Source organism: Misgurnus anguillicaudatus, chromosome 21 (genome assembly GCF_027580225.2).
Source record: "Misgurnus anguillicaudatus chromosome 21, ASM2758022v2, whole genome shotgun sequence".
Lineage (NCBI taxonomy): Eukaryota > Metazoa > Chordata > Actinopteri > Cypriniformes > Cobitidae > Misgurnus > Misgurnus anguillicaudatus.
Window position 1 is genome coordinate 2,672,460 of NC_073357.2, and position 17,846 is coordinate 2,690,305.

General features: G+C 39.1%; 1 protein-coding gene across 20 annotated transcripts in view; it reads right to left on the reverse strand.

Moving 5' to 3' along the window:
• The window catches only part of LOC129416326 (adhesion G protein-coupled receptor L3), a 223,872-nt gene that overhangs the window by 61,433 nt on the left and 144,593 nt on the right, over positions 1–17,846 (reverse strand). For all 20 annotated transcript variants that reach the window (XM_073858898.1, XM_073858900.1, XM_073858897.1 and 17 more), the window contains 3 exons: positions 7,788–8,114; positions 4,439–4,542; positions 40–225 (listed from right to left, as the gene is read on the reverse strand). In XM_073858898.1, coding sequence (XP_073714999.1) covers positions 40–225; positions 4,439–4,542; positions 7,788–8,114 — 617 coding nt within the window. The remainder of the gene's footprint in view (positions 1–39; positions 226–4,438; positions 4,543–7,787; positions 8,115–17,846) is intronic.

Genomic DNA, 17,846 nt, shown 5'->3' on the forward strand with positions numbered 1-17,846 from the left:
GTTGATTTCATTGATGATAAATTATGACGTAAACGTTACCTTGTTGAGGCTTCGGGCAGCGCTGTCCTTTCCACCGGGAGTTAGATTCCTGAGCTGGACGTCGAGCAGGTCGATGAGATGACCCAAGGCTTTTACCGTGTAGGTGATGTCACCGGCGTGCATGTGGCCCTTGGTCTGTTCAGAGAGCTCGCGGGAGATTATGGCTGCTGGCTCGCCCGCTCGCATCTAAAACACAAACACACACAATGTGATGAATGTGACCACATGGACCACACTAGGTTTTTGCAGATTACTCATAAAATCTTTATCACAGTTACAGATGTTTGCAGCATCTTGCAGTGAATTCAAGGAACATGTTTGAGCAGTTTGTTTGTCCTGGGAATTGAACCCATGACCTTGGCGTTGCCAGTTAAGCTACAGGAACACAATCAGCCAACATTGAAACACAAATGAAACTTAGCTTGAACCACCATCCTCTCTACATTCAGTATCTGCACTGCTGCCCTGACATTCCCCTGAAAAATGTTTTGATAGACTTTTGAATTTGTAATGTGCAATCTGATTGCAAACCCCAAATCCAGATGTCCCCTGCACCATATTTCACTGCTGCAATCAGATTTTGGTGTTCTGCATTTCAGACAGGATTCCTAAACCCTCTTCTTTTCCACCACTGGTCGGGCTGAACAGAAATGTTTACACAGATCACCTTTAACTAAACACTTCACTACAAAATAAAGGCATTCAATTGCATGCAGATCCTCAACAATAGTCTTGCTTTCTTAAAGTCATTTATTTAAATTAGGGGTGGGCCCTGGTCCTGGAGGGCCACTGTCCTGCAAAGTTTAGCTCCAACCCTAATCAAACACCTTAAAGTCATTTCCAAGTCATCCTGCAGCTTTGATTAGATTTTCAGGTGTGTTTAATCTGGGTTGGAGCTGAACTTTGCAGGACAGTGGCCCTCCAGGACCAGAAATGCCCACCCCTGATTTAAATGAACAATACAGAATGAACAAGTTCGTTCAAATGAATTAGACTTCACAACGTGAACTAAGATTAAGACTGTTTCTGTATTTTAATTATTGATAAAGATACGTGAGCAGTCCAGTGTGATACGTACAGTATGTTGAAAACAGGTGTAAGTCATTCACTTGAGTGAGTCGCACATTGTTTTCTTGAGTAAAGAGTTTAATGTAACGCTCCTTCAGTCAGAGAAAGCAGTGTATTTATTTGTTAATGAGAAACACACGACAACTAAACATGCTGTCGTCTCTTCGGCTGCCTGCTGGCTTTGAAGAAAAAGTTCAGTCGAGAATGTAATTCGGTCACTGTTTACCCTGCCTCATGTCAAACCCATCTGCTGTTATTCAGGCAGAATTCTGAAAATTGTTTCTGCAGATCTTTCCATACAATGACCACGTCTGTCAAGCTCTTAAAACAATGACTTTAAAACACAACTGAAGAATGGAAGTCAACTACACTGTAAGAAAAGATGTACTGTTTCAAGTTAAAGTAAGTGTTTGTGCTGCTTCAGATTTTTTAGTTAATTCAACTTGAAATGTTTACTTAACATTAGTAGTTAACTAAAAATAATACAAATTCAGTAGTAATATTTTAAAAAGTTGAATTAACTCAAAATTTGAAGCGTCTGCCAAATGTGTGAAGGAAAATGTAAAGTAATAATAAAAGTCTACATGGTGTCAAACCTCATAGCAAGTCAGAATAATTTGTTTGCAAATTACTCCAAGTGATTTTTAGTGAGCGCCTCAGGTTATGTAATGTAAAATGGGATCAATACATGATCACACGGTAGCCATGTTTTCATGTTTAAAAAAAATATATATATATATATATTAGCGCATCAAAACGTTTACTAATATATACGATTTCAGCAGTAGCAACATAAACAAACGGCTTTCGTGGAATGCACTTAACTAACGGTAAACTCAGCTAAAAATCAATAACAACAAAGTCCTTCTAAAGTAGTTTATTTGTAATAACAAGCAAAATAAACAAAAAGTAGTGTTTAGTGTAAAGTTTCGACCAGACGCGTAACCGCGACTATGGACAGTTTCATCGGACGCATGCAGGTTGTCGTGGTTGGAACTTAACTTCCTGTCTCTATTTGTTTAAGAAATTGGTGGCCAAACTGAACTCTGGAACAAATACCTTGTGGAAAATAAGAAATGTTTTGGTTTCCTAAAAAAGATCATGGATTACCGCTATGTGAAGGGAGGTTTGGCAGCCAAACTATTTTAACTTGAGATTTAGTTAAAAAATGCGTCTGATCAACAGCATCTCTGTTGTTGGCCCAATGCTGTTGTCTTTAGATATTCTGGACACTTTTGTGATATTTCGTACACCTTTGCGATATTACGTATTTCAATTTTGTGAAATTTTAATGACTGTAAGCTGGCAAATTTCGAATTTTAAGCTAGAAGTATAGTCCCGTTTTTATGCATACGCAAGGGTCAGGGCACTATGTGCATGACGCAAATTTCATCATCAGAATAGTAAATGCCGGGTTTTTGTAACCACGCATACTTTGTAAGCATAGGTCACGCATGTAGTATGTTGTACAGGAGATGCAATGCATTTTGTCGCAATGTGCATGCGTCAAACATCTGTGTACACGTACAGTATGAGTCAAAATAAATGATACTTTGCAACTATACTTTGCGTTTGTGTACTGTACTATACTCTGGGCTTCATGTGACATTCTGTTTTCGTCATTTGTGACATCATTACGCACACCATTTCATCGGTTAAAAGTCATTTAATTTTTTAGCGCAAAAACTGGATGGAAACATGGCTACCACGTATCTTTGAAAGGGAACCAGACTGATCAACCTGAAACAACTCAGACTTGTGTGAGCAAATGAGCATGCAGGGTAAATCAGACGCTGACTTGTGCTGTTCACGAGTCTCTGATTTCGAGTTCATGTCAAACTTGAACAAGTAAGTTGGTGACTTAAAGGGACAATATTCTTTTGAAAATATGCTCATTTTCCAGCTCTGCTAGAGTTAAACATTTGATTTTTACTGTTTTGGAATCCATTCAGCGGATCTCCGGGTCTGGCGTTAGCACTTTAGCATAGCTTAGCACAATCCATTGAATCTGATTAGACCATTAGCATTGCGCTAAAAAGTAACCAAAGAGTTTTGATATTTTTCCTATTTAAAACTTGACCCAGTTACATCGTGTACTATGAACGACGAAAAATTAAAAGTTGTGATTTTCTAGATATGACTAGGAACTATACTCTCATTCTGGTGTAATAATCAAGGACTTTGCTGATGTAACATAACTGCAGCAGGCGTAGTGATATTATGCAGTGCCCGAAAATAGTCCCCTGCTATTGAAAGTAAACAAGGGGACTATTTTCGGGCAGTGCGTAATATCACTACGCCTGCTACAGTTATGTTACAGCAACAAAGTCCTTGATTATTACGCCAGAATGAGAGTATAGTTACTAGCCATATCTGCCTAGAAAATCACAACTTTTAATTTTCTGTCAGTCTTAGTACACGATGTAACTACAGAAGACTCAAGTTTTAAATAGGAAAAATATCAAAACTCTTTGGTTATTTTTTAGCTTGATGCTAATGATCTAATCAGCTTCAATAGATTATGCTAAAAGTGCTAGCGCCAGACCCGGAGATCAGCTGAATGGATTCAAATCAAATGTTTAACTCTATGGGAGATGGAAAATGAGCATATTTTCAAAAAAAGTGTAGTGTCCCTTTAAGTGTGATTGGAGTCAGAGACTCGTGTTTCTCTCTGTGATATCTTCTGTCAGACTGATGTGTGTGTTTCTGATCACGGTGAAACGAATGAATTACACACTGACATGTCTGATCTCTCACTCTCTGTTCCTCCAGATATATTTGTCTCTCTGAACCTGTCGAGTTTGATGTGAGAAATGAAAGTGTAGTTGTAGAGATCTGAAACGTTATATCAGTTTTACTCATAATGATCTTCAGATCTAACCCAGATAAGAGTCACAGAGATGCAGAGTAGACTGTTTAACATCAGCGTAAACAAAACATGTCACCACTTCAATAGTGCTTAAATAAAAAACTGCCGGCTAATAATTTGTCACAATCGTGTTTTTCTATTAAAGTGCTGACTTATTGCTTCAAAACAGAATTGTTTAGGGTTTAATACTGTATGCCTCATGGGGAATGTTGGCTGGTCCACAAAATGAAGGTGATTTTAGGTTGTACTACTTTTGTAGGACACTTGCTCCGTGTGTGTGTGTGTGTGTGTGTGTGTGTGTGTGTGTGTGTCTATAGACAAAGTAATTATAATCATGGCATCAGGCTGATTTGCCAGGGTGTATTTGCGTTTAATGTGTGTGTATGTGTGTGTGTGTGTGTGTGTGTGTGTGTGTGTGTGTGTGTGTGTGTGTGTGTGTGTGTGTTTGTGTTGTTCTTTAACCTTCTGGTTGATGATGTTGATCCATGTGGAGGTGCAGTTGCTCAGATCGGGCCCCTGCAGGTCCCACAGTCCCTCAGGCCCGTGACAGGCAAACACAGCTGTTCCTGCACAGAGAAATGAGCCGTTACCACATTATCACTGTGTGAGAGGAAATAATGCCAACGTCAGATGTGTAAGTGACATGTAAGCACACGCACCCCTTCAGGTTACATCCATATGACACGAAACACATTCAAATCTGATCATAAAAGCGAATGTAATTATACAGATCGCTGAGCTCAGTGTGTGTTTGATTCATCTGACGAAGATAAAACTCACTGCAGTGTGTTGTGTTGTGTGTGTCTCTAACCACAGACAGATGCAAATGTGTGTAAAGGTTAAATAAAGCTCAGGGAATGAGATGTCTTATTCTCAGTTCTAATGAGAAGGACAGAATGAATAAAACATGTCATGCTTACACATCAACAGCTGTATGAGTCTTCATGTGACTCAAAAATGTACATGCATAACTGTAGCAGAAAAGAGTTTATGATTTGGTTAGCTCCAAAATACATGAAATAATAAAGCAACATGGCTCTCGTGGTAGTGTGATATGGTTGTGATTAAGCACAAGGCTGCAGGTTGAGTATAGGAGGCATTCACAGCCATACTGATATAATGTCACATGACACAAGTGTGTAAAAAATAACTGGGGATTACTTTTGCTTTGGATATATCTGCTTTTTGAACTTTCAAAGTGGGGCAAACAATTGATCTGCATTATATGAATCACAGAGCACTGCAGTTTCTGCAAAATATCTTCTTTATTGTTAATTGCACTAACATATCGGATGGCCTGAGGGTGACCAAATAAACAGCAAATTTTCATTTTTGGCTGAGCCATCCCTTTCACAACAGCAATTATGTCTCACTATTATTGCAATTGCCCAATCGGAGTCACTTATTATCACCCAAGATCCACCGAATAAACACCATAAAAGTGTTAATTTAATGCTTAATTTACAATCTTTTGCATATTCAGCTGTTGATCAATCATTATTAAAATAAATATAGTATATAATTAATTAAAATAAGAAATGCGCCGATATATCGGGCAGTAATCGGTATTGGTCAATACCAGCATTTTTCACACTATCGGCAAAACCCGATAATCATGGCTGATATATCCCTTAAACCAAAAGAGAACAGAGAAATGCTATGAATTTGAGGTTTGTGTATAAAAAATGTAAAAAAAACATCACTAATGTTCAATATTAAATGGTCATTATATGAATGAATAACATTCAGAAAATTTAATATTTATAATTTAGTTAATATAACCACCAAACTATCGGCAATGGTATTGGTCGATGTAAGTCTGAATAATCAGCTACAGTATCTGTATCGGTGGGGAAAAAATCGGCATTGTGCTGGCAAAATGAGTGGGAATGCGAACAATGTAATTCTGAGCTAGAGCCAAAAGAAAATATAAATCTTGAGGAACTATATTTTATGGCGTAATAGCACTTTTGGGAGTACTTTGACTCGCCTGAAAAGTCCGCTCCCCTTCTCACTCTCATAATGGGAGAGGGAGGGTGTTACTGCGCCGAGTCGAAGTACTCCCAAAAGTGCTATTACGCCATAAAATATAGTTCCTCTTTTAAATCACCTTAGAAAAGCGCTACGTTTTATTTTGTACCACCAAACTTGCTCGTATAACTACTCGTCTTAAATAGGAAAAACGTTGATGTGTTTTGTCACTTCTAACTTTATCTCTAAATGGTACCATTGAATGAATGGGGCTAAGCTAAATGCTATCGAAGTGTCGCAGCGCGATCCAGCGCTTACGTGCACGCACACAGATGATAGAGGGATGTATCAACAATTATTAGTTAAGGTAATAACATATTTTAATATTGAAAATGAGTAGACTATTCCTTTAATTCTGTGCTGTGTAAACACACGAATTTGGACTCATACTGTAACATCTATGACTAACAATTTCGTTTTTCGTTGCTTCAGAGCGTCATTAATCAACGTCATTTGTTGATATTGCCGTTTTGGCACCACCTAGTGGCGAATTTTACGTATTCCATCTTTAACCCACTGTACCTTTAATAATGGCACACATTGAAATAATACTATTAGGTATTAACACATATGGTAGAATATTTTGAACTGATAAAATGATTAAAGGCGGAGTCCACGATGTTTGAAAAACGGTTTGGAAAAGGAGACGGGCCGACTACCAAAACACACTTATAGCCAATCAAATCAAATCAAATGCCGGGTTGCGTATGTGTGGGGCGGGTCTATCAACAGAAGGTCCAGATTCTATTGGGGTAGGGGCGTGTTTGTTTAGGTGATTTCAAATATCAACATTGGCTTTCAAACATCATGGACTCCGCCTTTAAATGAATTGTACTACAATATATTGATCACTCAACACTTATCAACACAAATGAATCAACTATACTTTGATAAAACATCTTCACATGTTCATTTAATAAAAGATTTTGAAAATGAAGTGCGGCATTAAATTTTCCTTAATTTTTTTAGACACATGGCACGTCTTTGTACTAAACCCATGTCTTTGTTTTTCTCTCACCCCAGGATCAATGAGTGAATGAACTGAATAAAAGCATAAAAAGTGCTGTTGTACAAAATACCTGCGGCACAAACAGCATTCATATTCACCTTAACAACACTCATGCTGGCTTCAGAAGTACTTGTTACTGTTACCGTAAGTTCTCATTTTTTTATTCATTTAAACTATTTACATTTAACATTCACCCAATAGATGCACAGCTTTCCAATCAGGATTAAGAGCAAAGCCATCTAACAAACGACAAACTCCTTCTTCCTTGTTTAAATGTTCTGGTTTCTGACTTCACAGAGATTGTGAGTCAGATCGACAGCCTGAGGACTAATCCACCAACTGCATCCTCAGTCTGGAGCTCAACTAAACTTCAAGAACAAAGAACTAATCAGGAACGACTGTCAATCAACCTGAAACCATGATAACAGATGAGAAAGAGAAAGGGAGAGAGGATGAGAGATGTTTGTGGTAGTGCTGCAGTGGTTTTGATGTATTTCTCCACACTTGTTATTTCTGTTCATGCCGAGCGTCTCTCTTCTTGTGCACATCCAAATATGAACTTATAACAACCTACACACAAGAACTGGGTTTCTAGCAGAACTGTATTTGTTAGACATAGTGAGTAGATGTTATTTATTTCCTTTAATACCAAATGACCTAAAGCTAAACTACTAACAAAATATTTCTGTTTCAGTAAAAAAAACGATTGGTCCTTGTCAGTTTACAACTAACCAACACAATGCTTTTTGTGGATGTGGAAAGATGTCTTACCGATAGTTCCAGGTGGACACGGTTGCTTAGCGACGAGTCCCTGTCGTGTTTTTGGCCAGGTGAGGGCGGAGTCACTGATGGGGCTGCAGTATTCCACAGCGATGTTAGGCAGGACAGAGGAAGGGTCCGAGCGCGTGGTGGGAACAGCGCCCTCTGCAGACTGTCGTTGTGTCGGAGAGCTGCGCGTGGCCGCCGACGTTGTGGCGGGTGGTTTGGTCGTTGTGGTTATCGTCGCTGTGGTGGTTGTCGTTGTGCTAATGGTAACGGGGCGAGTTGTGGTACGTGTAGTTGTTGTGACCATTAAGACGTTATCCGAGGAAGATGATTCTAAAAACATAAACAAAATAACGTTATTACAACAATATTACAACTAAAGCGGCACTCACATTACATGTTCAAAACCGAATTCATACCGATATCACGTGAAAGTGTACGATCAATAGAAAATTAACACAACAATGAATGCGGAAAATCCAAGATGGGTATTGCATTAACGCATTTTGTTTAAAAAAGTCTCGCAAAGCAATGACAATTTATATCATATTAAATATGAACATTTATAATAATTTTACGACGCGATACACATGACACGATCGGATTGTAGTGACAAGCAATTTGACTGTCCAAACCAGACACGATGCGGCTGCAAGTACGTGACAAAATCAATCAAAAACCACCACCAATCAGAAGAACGTGTGGGCGGGTTTCACTAACAATGAAATGGATACATTATAAAAATAATAAATACTACACCACTTAAACATGATTAAAAGTACATACTGAGTTACTAAAACAATCTTTGTAATTGAACACAAAATGATATTGAAAAACCTTTAACATTATATAAAGCACATAAACAGTACCTGATATTACAGTACCAAACTGTGTGTTGTTTTTCCAACAGCAACATCGCAGAGAAATAAAAAACATTTTTAAAACAGAATCGTTGCATGACGCCATTGTGGCTAGCTAGGAAAACTAAATTAACACGTAAAAGATACCTTTCATTGCATCTTGCATTGTTGTGTGTATTTAGGTCTAGGGTTGCAAAATTCTGGAAATTTATGGCAATTAACAGGAATATTTGGGAATAAACTGGGAATTTGAGAAAATTGCAAAGTTGCCTATAACAAGGAACTTAAATAAAGCCAACAACCCTTGCATTCTTCCATCATTGCATGTATTCACAAAAATTACATACATTTGTTTAAAACTTCCTTGTGCTGGTGTAGGCTAGTGTGCAGGACTTGTAAATTTCCAAACATTCATGTTAATTCCTAAAAATGTAAACAATTCCATAAATTTCCATAAATTCCTGTAAATTCCAATACATTTGTTAATTCCCATATTTTCCATAAATTCCCATAAATTCCTATACATTCATGTTAATTCCCATACATTTCCAAATAACTGCCATGAATTCACATAAATGTATCATAAATTCCCATAAATTCCAGGAAATTTCAAACAATTACCATACATTCCTGTTAATTCCTATAAATTCCCGGTAAGATTCCAATTTGGAATATTTCCAAAATTCCCCAGGTTGAGATCCCTTAAAAAGTTTCCAGAACTTTTTCGGAAACTTTCCGCCCTTTTGCAACCCTACCTGTAGTTAGGACACCTGCAGTAACGCCAATTCTGTTGACCAACATAAGGTTAGGTCATGAAGTGTGAAGATGCCCAAGCATGCCCAAGTGCGACACTTTCTCACAGAACCAGGTTACATCCTTCAATGCTGCATTATGGCACTGAGGCTACGGGGACAACACTGCACTGAGAAAAATAACCGCAGACAATGCTGTGTAATACTGACATAAACAATAACTGAATGGAGACAAAGGACCTGTGATTCTGGGGTTAAATCCATGTCCAGACAGAGCTGAGTAATCGACCTGATGAATGTGTGCAAAGATGACCAGGACATACATCACATCACATCACATGCTACACTCCTGTACGAACTAGTTTGTCATAGCTGTAAAATTGAAAAATAAAAACTGCCGAAAGCTAAAATAATTCATGTGACTAAAATTTATAAACACACAAAGAGTAGCTCTCATTATTAATGATTAATCGACTTCTTTTTACCCATTTTTTGGTCAATTTCAATTTACAAATTCATCTGTTATTGCCAATAAACACTATCTGAACATCACCAATGTTAACAGAATATTCAGAAATGAGAGAGAGAGAGAGAGAGAGAGAGAGAGACTCTGGAGGAATATGGCCCCTGACCCAGGAAATGAGTAATCGACCCACCCGCAGGAGGAATTAGTTTTACGCACCATTAAAGACAGGGCAGACCAAATATTTCATAGATATAACACTGAAAAAATGTACAGGTTTGCTTCTGGAAACCTACTTTATTTGCTATTAAGTGCTTCAAACAAATAGTATTCAAAGATTTGAGGCCATGAACCTGACAAATACAAGAAATAGTTTTTCCTCAGATGTGCATTATACATCAGACGCTTAGTGACTGAACTGTGGGCGCATCTGAGGCGAAGACTATTATAATGTAAGTATGATTCACTATACAGCGGGTTTGGATCATTTACATCAGATGTAACAGCCTACGCAACATATACAATGACTTACCGTTTATGCATTTACATTTAGCAGATGCTTTTGTCTAAAAACATCACTGAGGAAAACAATAAAGCCACATTTTGTTCTTCTAATGTTTAGAGGTGATTAAATCTTGGATTTTATAATTGACTTAGAATAAAGAGAAAACGCCTGCGGGCAGTAATAGCACAACGTTAATTGTGTCGAGCAAACAGCACTTTGTACTCAAAATGGAGGCTTAGTTAAAAAGCCGCAAACTATAGTGAGTCAAGTTTGCATAGAATGAAGGTTTGTGCTGAAGCGAATGAAAATAACATATCTACGTACTTGCTGTGCAAAGCAATTGCAGCACGTTTAACTAGTATAGCTGGATCGTGGTTGGCTTGTAAACAAGATACAGGTTTTGCATTGAAATACTGAAGTGTCGAGTGAATTGTGTCCTTTGTGTTATTATAAAAATGTATAGTATATTGGCTGGTTCTGCTTGTGCGGTCCTTCTCATCCAATCGGTGATGTACATTTTAGTTCATTATTTCAACCCACCACCACCAATGACACACATAAACCCACTCATCTTGTGTTTCTATAACAAACAGCTGCACCATCTGAATCAATGATACCCACAGGTTTAAGCTTTACTGCATCATTAAACCCAAACGCAACAGAGATACATCCACAAACACTGTTAGACAAAAACGCTAAAACATCACGCAAACACACAGCTGTTCTCTCTCGTGCAGGGAGACACACTGTGTTTTTCATATGGATGTTGGAGGGAAACAGGACAGCAGTGGGAAGATTATAGAAAAGAAGGAAAACGGATACAAGACAGATGGACCATTGTATGGACAGACAGACAGTAGCTGCGAAGGCCTCAGTCTTCAATTTATGCAGCTATAAAGTCCACCAAACAAACTGAAATGAGACGGTCTAGGCTACAGAGGATTAGGATTTGCATCACCCACCCACCGCTCCTGATGGTAGCGGGACACAGCAGCAGGGACGTTTCTGACTTTTTTAAAACAAAAATGGATACAGAAATTTTTTGTTTTGTTTTAGAGAATATGATGCATTGTTGTCTCTGACAAAAAGGCAGACAGACAGACAATGAGGACAGACAGAAGGTACAGATAGATAATGTAGAGAGACAGACAGACAATTTGGGCAGACAGAAATTATAAACAGACAGGCAGTATAGACGGTCAGAAAGTCTAGAACAGATAGAAAAACAGAGTGGACAGACAGAAAGTATAGACAGAGAGACAGTGTAGACCGACACGGACAGAGAGACAGTGCAGAAAGACAAGCAATGTGGAAAGAAAATATAGACAGACAGACAGACAGACAGACAGAAAGACAGTGATGACAGACAGAAAGTGTAGACAGTCAGAAAATGTAGACAGACAGGCAATGTGGACAGAAAGAAAATATAGACAGACAGACAGTGTAGACAGACAGACAGAAATGTGGACAGATAGACAGACAGACAAACAGATAGTGTAGACAGTCAGAAAGTGTAGACAGTTAAAAAGTGTAGACAGACAGGCAACGTGGACGGAAAGAAAATATAGACAAACAGGCAGTGTAGACAATCAGACAGACAGACAGAAATATGGACAGATAGACAGACAGACAGACAGACTGTGTAGACAGACACAGACAAAAACAGAGTGGACAGACAGAAAGTATAGACAGACAGACAGTGTAGACAGACACAGACAGAAAGACAGTGCAGAAAGACAAACAATGTGGACAGAAAGAAAATATAGACCGACAGACAGACAGTGTACACAGAAAGACATTGTGGACAGACAGACAATATAGATAGACAGACAGACATTGTAGACAAGCAGACAGACAGACAGACAGAAAGACAGACAAACAAAAAGTGTAGACAGACAGACAATGTGGATAAAAAGAAAATATAGACAGACAGACAGTGTAGACAGACAGACAGAAATGTGGACAGATAAACAGACAGACAGACAGTGTAGACAGTCACAGACAAAAAAACAAAGTGGACAGACAGAAAGTATAGACAGACAGACAGTGTAGACAGACACAGACAGACAGTGCAGAAAGACACACAATGTGGACAGAAAGAAAATATAGACAGACAGACAGACAGACAGACAGACAGACAGACAGACAGAAAGACAGTGTGGACAGACAGACAATGTGGACAAAAAGAAAATATAAACAGACAGACAGACAGTGTAGACAGAAAGACAGTGTAGACAGACAAAAAGTGTAGACAGTCAGAAAGTGTAGAAGGACAGACAGGAAGTTTAGACAGACAGACAGACAAACAATGTGTGTATACAGAATGTAAAGATAGTCAGAAAGTATAGACAGACAGACAGACAATGTGGACAGAAAGACAGTCAGTGTAGACAGACAGACAGTGAAGACAAACTGTCAGACAATGTAGACAGACAGACAGTGTAAACGGACAGAAAGAATAGACAGAGAGATAGACAGACTCATGTTGTAAGACACATCCACACGTATAATTTCCATATTTGTCTGTCAGTGTGCTGATGTTCATGTGAAGCCAGGAAGAGAAGAGTCATGGAGTGACAGTGACACATGATCATATGCTTGACAAAAGAAGAAAAAAAACCCTCATCTGTGATGATCCACAGTGATGAGAGCTTTAAGTCATTACCATAAAACCACCTGCTAAGACTCAGATAACACATCACATCCTTTAAGATGTCTTACAGGTTATTTCTCAAGCATTTAGAGGATTACAAATGCTTAACATCAGTTGCTGAGCTTGAGCAGTATATGTAGATATAACTGTGACATATGACTTATATTGCAGTCTGTTGTGCATATCAAGCAGCACATCACTCCACCGATGAGGGAACATAACTCTTGATGCAGAGATTTGAAACCGTGCCATTTCACTGCATGATCCATAATGTCCCAATTCATTTTTCTATCAGGCAAAATCTTTCACCTTACAGGAAACATTGAAACCTGAATGAAGTCAACCCTGCCTCCGGGTCATTATCAAAGCATACTAATATCTTAAACGTTCTGTCCATCATCCAGACTGACGGCAGAGGCCACAATGTGACTCCGTTCCACGGCAATGGTCTCAGTTTCAGACGATGTACTATTACACTCAATTTGAAGTGTTCGTCCTGTCATAATTATCCCTTATTCCTCTCCTCAGCACCAAAGAAAATGAAGAGAAGTTTCTCTGGCTGTCAGAAACAGCTCATTACTCTGAATTGTCTCTATTCTGGTGTCTTATCAGCGTGAGTAAAAACCAGCTTGGCTCATTCTCGTCTGGCAGGGAGATTAAGCGTCTCTATCATTGCTCGGTCACAGCCATTTTTTTAATTAACGTTTGGACAGTTTTCACACTTCCCATCACGGCTGGTTAATCTGTTACAGAGCCGGGTCATTAGCGTTTTCTGAAACGGAGAGGAAAAATGAAACGAACGATTTACACGGACATGCGTGTTCTTAAACGGAAATAAAAACTTCACATCTATTACACCTTACGTCGTTTCAAACTTAAATTTTATAACCATATCGTATTCTGTCAATATGTATTAATATTCGTTTAATATTTATTCACTCTGTAGTTTACATTTTTTTATTAAACATAAAAGGTGGCACACAATCATGTCAATAAAATACTTTTAAATAGAAAAATGTATAAAAACCTTTATATATATTATATAAAAATATAATATTTTATACCACGGCCCTGTTGACTGCTTTATTCTGATTGGCTGAGAAATGTTCCATGGGTGTTGATTATTTTTCTGTAAAACGCACACCTAACCTGTCAAATGTCTTAAAAAGAGGCAGCAGAGAAATGTTGGTGGGATAAGAGGAATAACTGACTCCGGTCCTTAACTGGCACTTCACGTCGTGCCACATTACCACCTTGGGTGTGCATTATTTTCTTATGGTGCGTTCACACCAGACGTGTAAGAGGTGGCAAGCACGAGTGATTTACATGTTAAGTTAATGTAAAGACGCGAATAAGCATCCTGCGGCACAGTATGTGCAAATGGCACGCCGCAAATGGCGCGGAAGACGCGTCGCGGATGTTGCGTTTCAAGCAAATTGAGCGTTGCCGCGTGATTCGCGCAAGTTGAAAAATCTGAACTTTGGCAGATTTTTGCGCCGCCATAACCAATCAGGAGCTTGCTCTAGCTGTATTCGTGAAAAACAAAACAATAATGGAGAACAATCATCATCGCTACACGAGACATCTTCGTACTTTTACAGGAATTTAAAGGATCTTGTTTAGAAGAAAGTAAGTGAGGTTGAACAATCTGATAAGTTTACTCAATTTTGGATATATATAAGCCCCTCCCATGACATGAATTTATGCGTTAATGTCTCGAATGACTAGAATTTCATGCGCAAATGAAGCAAGTAAACTCCAAATGTTCAAGCGAACAATTACGCACGCATTGTGTGTTTTTGGAGCCTCTTCCGAGTCTGATGTGAACGCAGAGTTATAACTCACGTCATCAATTATTCCTTACATCATCTAATATACTAAAAACGCTACTGAAAAATCCAGATAAAACCAGCTAAAACTGGTTAAGCTGGTGTAGCAGGCTGGTTTAGAAGGGGGTTTGGCCACTTTTTTGCTGGTCAGGCTGGAAGACCAGCTGACCCACCATCTTAAACCAGCTTGACCAAGCGATATTGGCTAAGCTGCTTGGCTTGTCTTAGCTAAATTAAGATGGACGAAGCTGGTTTCGGCTGTCTCTTCCAGCCTGGCAAAGCTGGTCCTCCAGCCTGTTCAAGCTAGTGGGTCAGCTGGTCTTCCAACTTTTTGACCAGCTAAAGAGTGGGCAAAACCTTATAAACCAGCTTGCTACACCATTTTAACAAGCTATAACCAGGGTGAGAGCCAACCAAAACCAGGCTGGGAGAGCAGCTAAAACCAGCCAACCAGCTTAGGCTGGTTTTAGCTAGTCTTTTCAGAGAGGTACATTTGAAAATGACATCAAAAGCTTTTTAAAATGCAATACTTAAACAAGTCTCAGAGTAAATTGTTCATGCACACATTGGCACTGGTGTTGTTAATTAATGAATCTGTCGGGAGTCTTCAAACTAAGTATTCAAACTAGCAAGTCAAACAGTGAGTTATATTTGACAGAACGACCCAGCAATTCAACAGGCTCAGGTAGTCACGACACAAGGCAGCACTCCTCCGGGGTCAAAGCTAAACATATTCCACTCAACATATGGGCCAAATTAGGTCAATTACCGTCTGCCTAAAGGGTCCCGCTGAGTCGAGTCGCCTGGAGAGTCGTGCCAGTGCTTCAGCTCTCGTACACCGCAACCAAACATCAACATGTTTGACATTCCCTCACATGTTCTAAATATCAGGTCTGTTTCTCATCACAGCAGGTCAAAACAGAAGATCAGTATCTTAAATGCCTCATGACATGTTAGGACTCAAATGACCCTAAAGAAAAAACCAAGGTCTTTCAAATAAAATATCTGTTCATATAAAACAGATAAAGAGCGTGCCATAAAAAATAAACATTAACATAGATGTTATTCTAGGTCATGCTTCGTTTTATAAGCAAAGGATGTACAGGTTTGATTGGATGCCATAGGAACAGAACGCAATATCCTGATTCTTGTCTCCATTTCAAGAGATTTTATGCTGATTCTGTAACATGATGCAAAATTTCAAGATTCGAAAATGATGAAGTGATGCTGATTTTTAAAGTAATAGTTTACACAAACATTGAGTTGAAATATTTTAACTTGCACAGAACACACGATTGAGTCGAACATTCAGGTTCACTGCAAACCCTTACTGAAAAGGCCAGCTAAAACCAGCCTAAGCTGGTGTTCCAGCCTTGTTTTAGCTGGTTTAGCAGGCTGTTTTTTAGCTGATCAAGCCGGTCTTAGCTGGTCAGGCGGGGAGAACCAGTTGATCCAACAGCTTGATCAGGCTGGAAGACCAACTTGAGGACCAGCTTTAGGGGCCAGTCACACCAAAAGCGCTTTAAACGCTTGCAAACTTTTTTCAAATGGCAGTGCGACGCGGCTTTTCATATTGCTAAGCAACCACCGAGTCAGCTGTCTTGTCAATCAAACATTGAGGCGTGAGCGCTCTTTTGCTGTTAACTGTCATATTAGCAGAATGTTTAAAACGAGGGCGCTTGCTCTGACCTTGTTTGAGGGTGAGAGGTGCACAAACACGCAGGAGAGAGTGAGCGAGTGGAGTCCGGTTCTTCAAAGCAACTGTAAACTTCCCTCACCACAACGTAAGGCCCGCCTCTCCCCTCATTCGATTGGACAATGGAAAGACGCGAATGGCGTCGGGCGCTTCTCCGCTCTCAGCGCTCCTTCAAAAACGCGTGCGCGGCAGGCGGCAAAAAACCGCAAGGCGCTCGGCGCGCATAAACAGCGCGCAAACGCGCCCTGCCCATATAGAATATCATTCAAAAAAGGCGCCTGCAACTGCCATAAACGCTTTTGGTGTGACTGGCCCCTAAAGCAGCTACTTCCACCTTAAACCAGCTAAGGCCAGCTAAAAGTGTCCAAACCGCTCTAAAACACCCCAGTCTCATCAATTTACGTATAAATAACACAACTTTTCAAAATAGTGCAGTGCATATGCCAAAGTTCGATTTTGCGTGTACATGATACACCAGTCCTTCCCGTTCACTTTGATGGAGAGCAGGTGCCTACAAATAGCACGCATGTGTTTTGTGTCATTTTATGTATTGGTTTCTAATTATTATAATCTTTTTATACAATTGCCGGTTGGGGTTAGACAACTTTCTTTTACATTTCGGACATTCTAACCCAATCCTTAAATCTAACCCCAAGCGACAATGGTTTTAAATAAAAAAAAGGGAAAACAATACGTAAAATGACACAAAAAGATGCGTGCTATTTGTACGCACCTAGGGTCTCATTTATAAAGCGTGCATAGGCACAAAACGAGGCTGGAAACGTGTGTACGCCAGTTCCCACGCAACGGTTGTGATCTTTAAAAAAAAACTTGACGGGAGAATGGTATTGCAGGGTGGGATCTGAGGATGATTCATGTATGCACACTTGCAGGTGATCTGTGATTTATAAAGGGAACATTGCTAAGTCTTAATATTTTTTGTGTATGTAAATTTTGGCCTTTGTGCATACGTAGATGTACGTAGACTCTCGAAGTGAACAGGAAGGACTGGCATATCATATGCACGCAAAATTGAACTTTGGTGTATGCACTGCATGATTTTGAAATGTCGTGTTAATTGGGTCAGTGACAAAAACGGTTTGACAAGATGAGAAATTCAAAATAAAATAAACTAATTTTAAAAGAAAGTTTAATTTTTATGAAAGTTAAGACTGAACAGACCGGAAAATGTCAAGTGGTGTAACCGCCAATTGCGCCAAAGAATGAGAAATATGAAATATTTTATCCAACTTGATGGCATGTAAGTGTAATCATTAAAAAATATATATTATTTTATTAGTTATTTC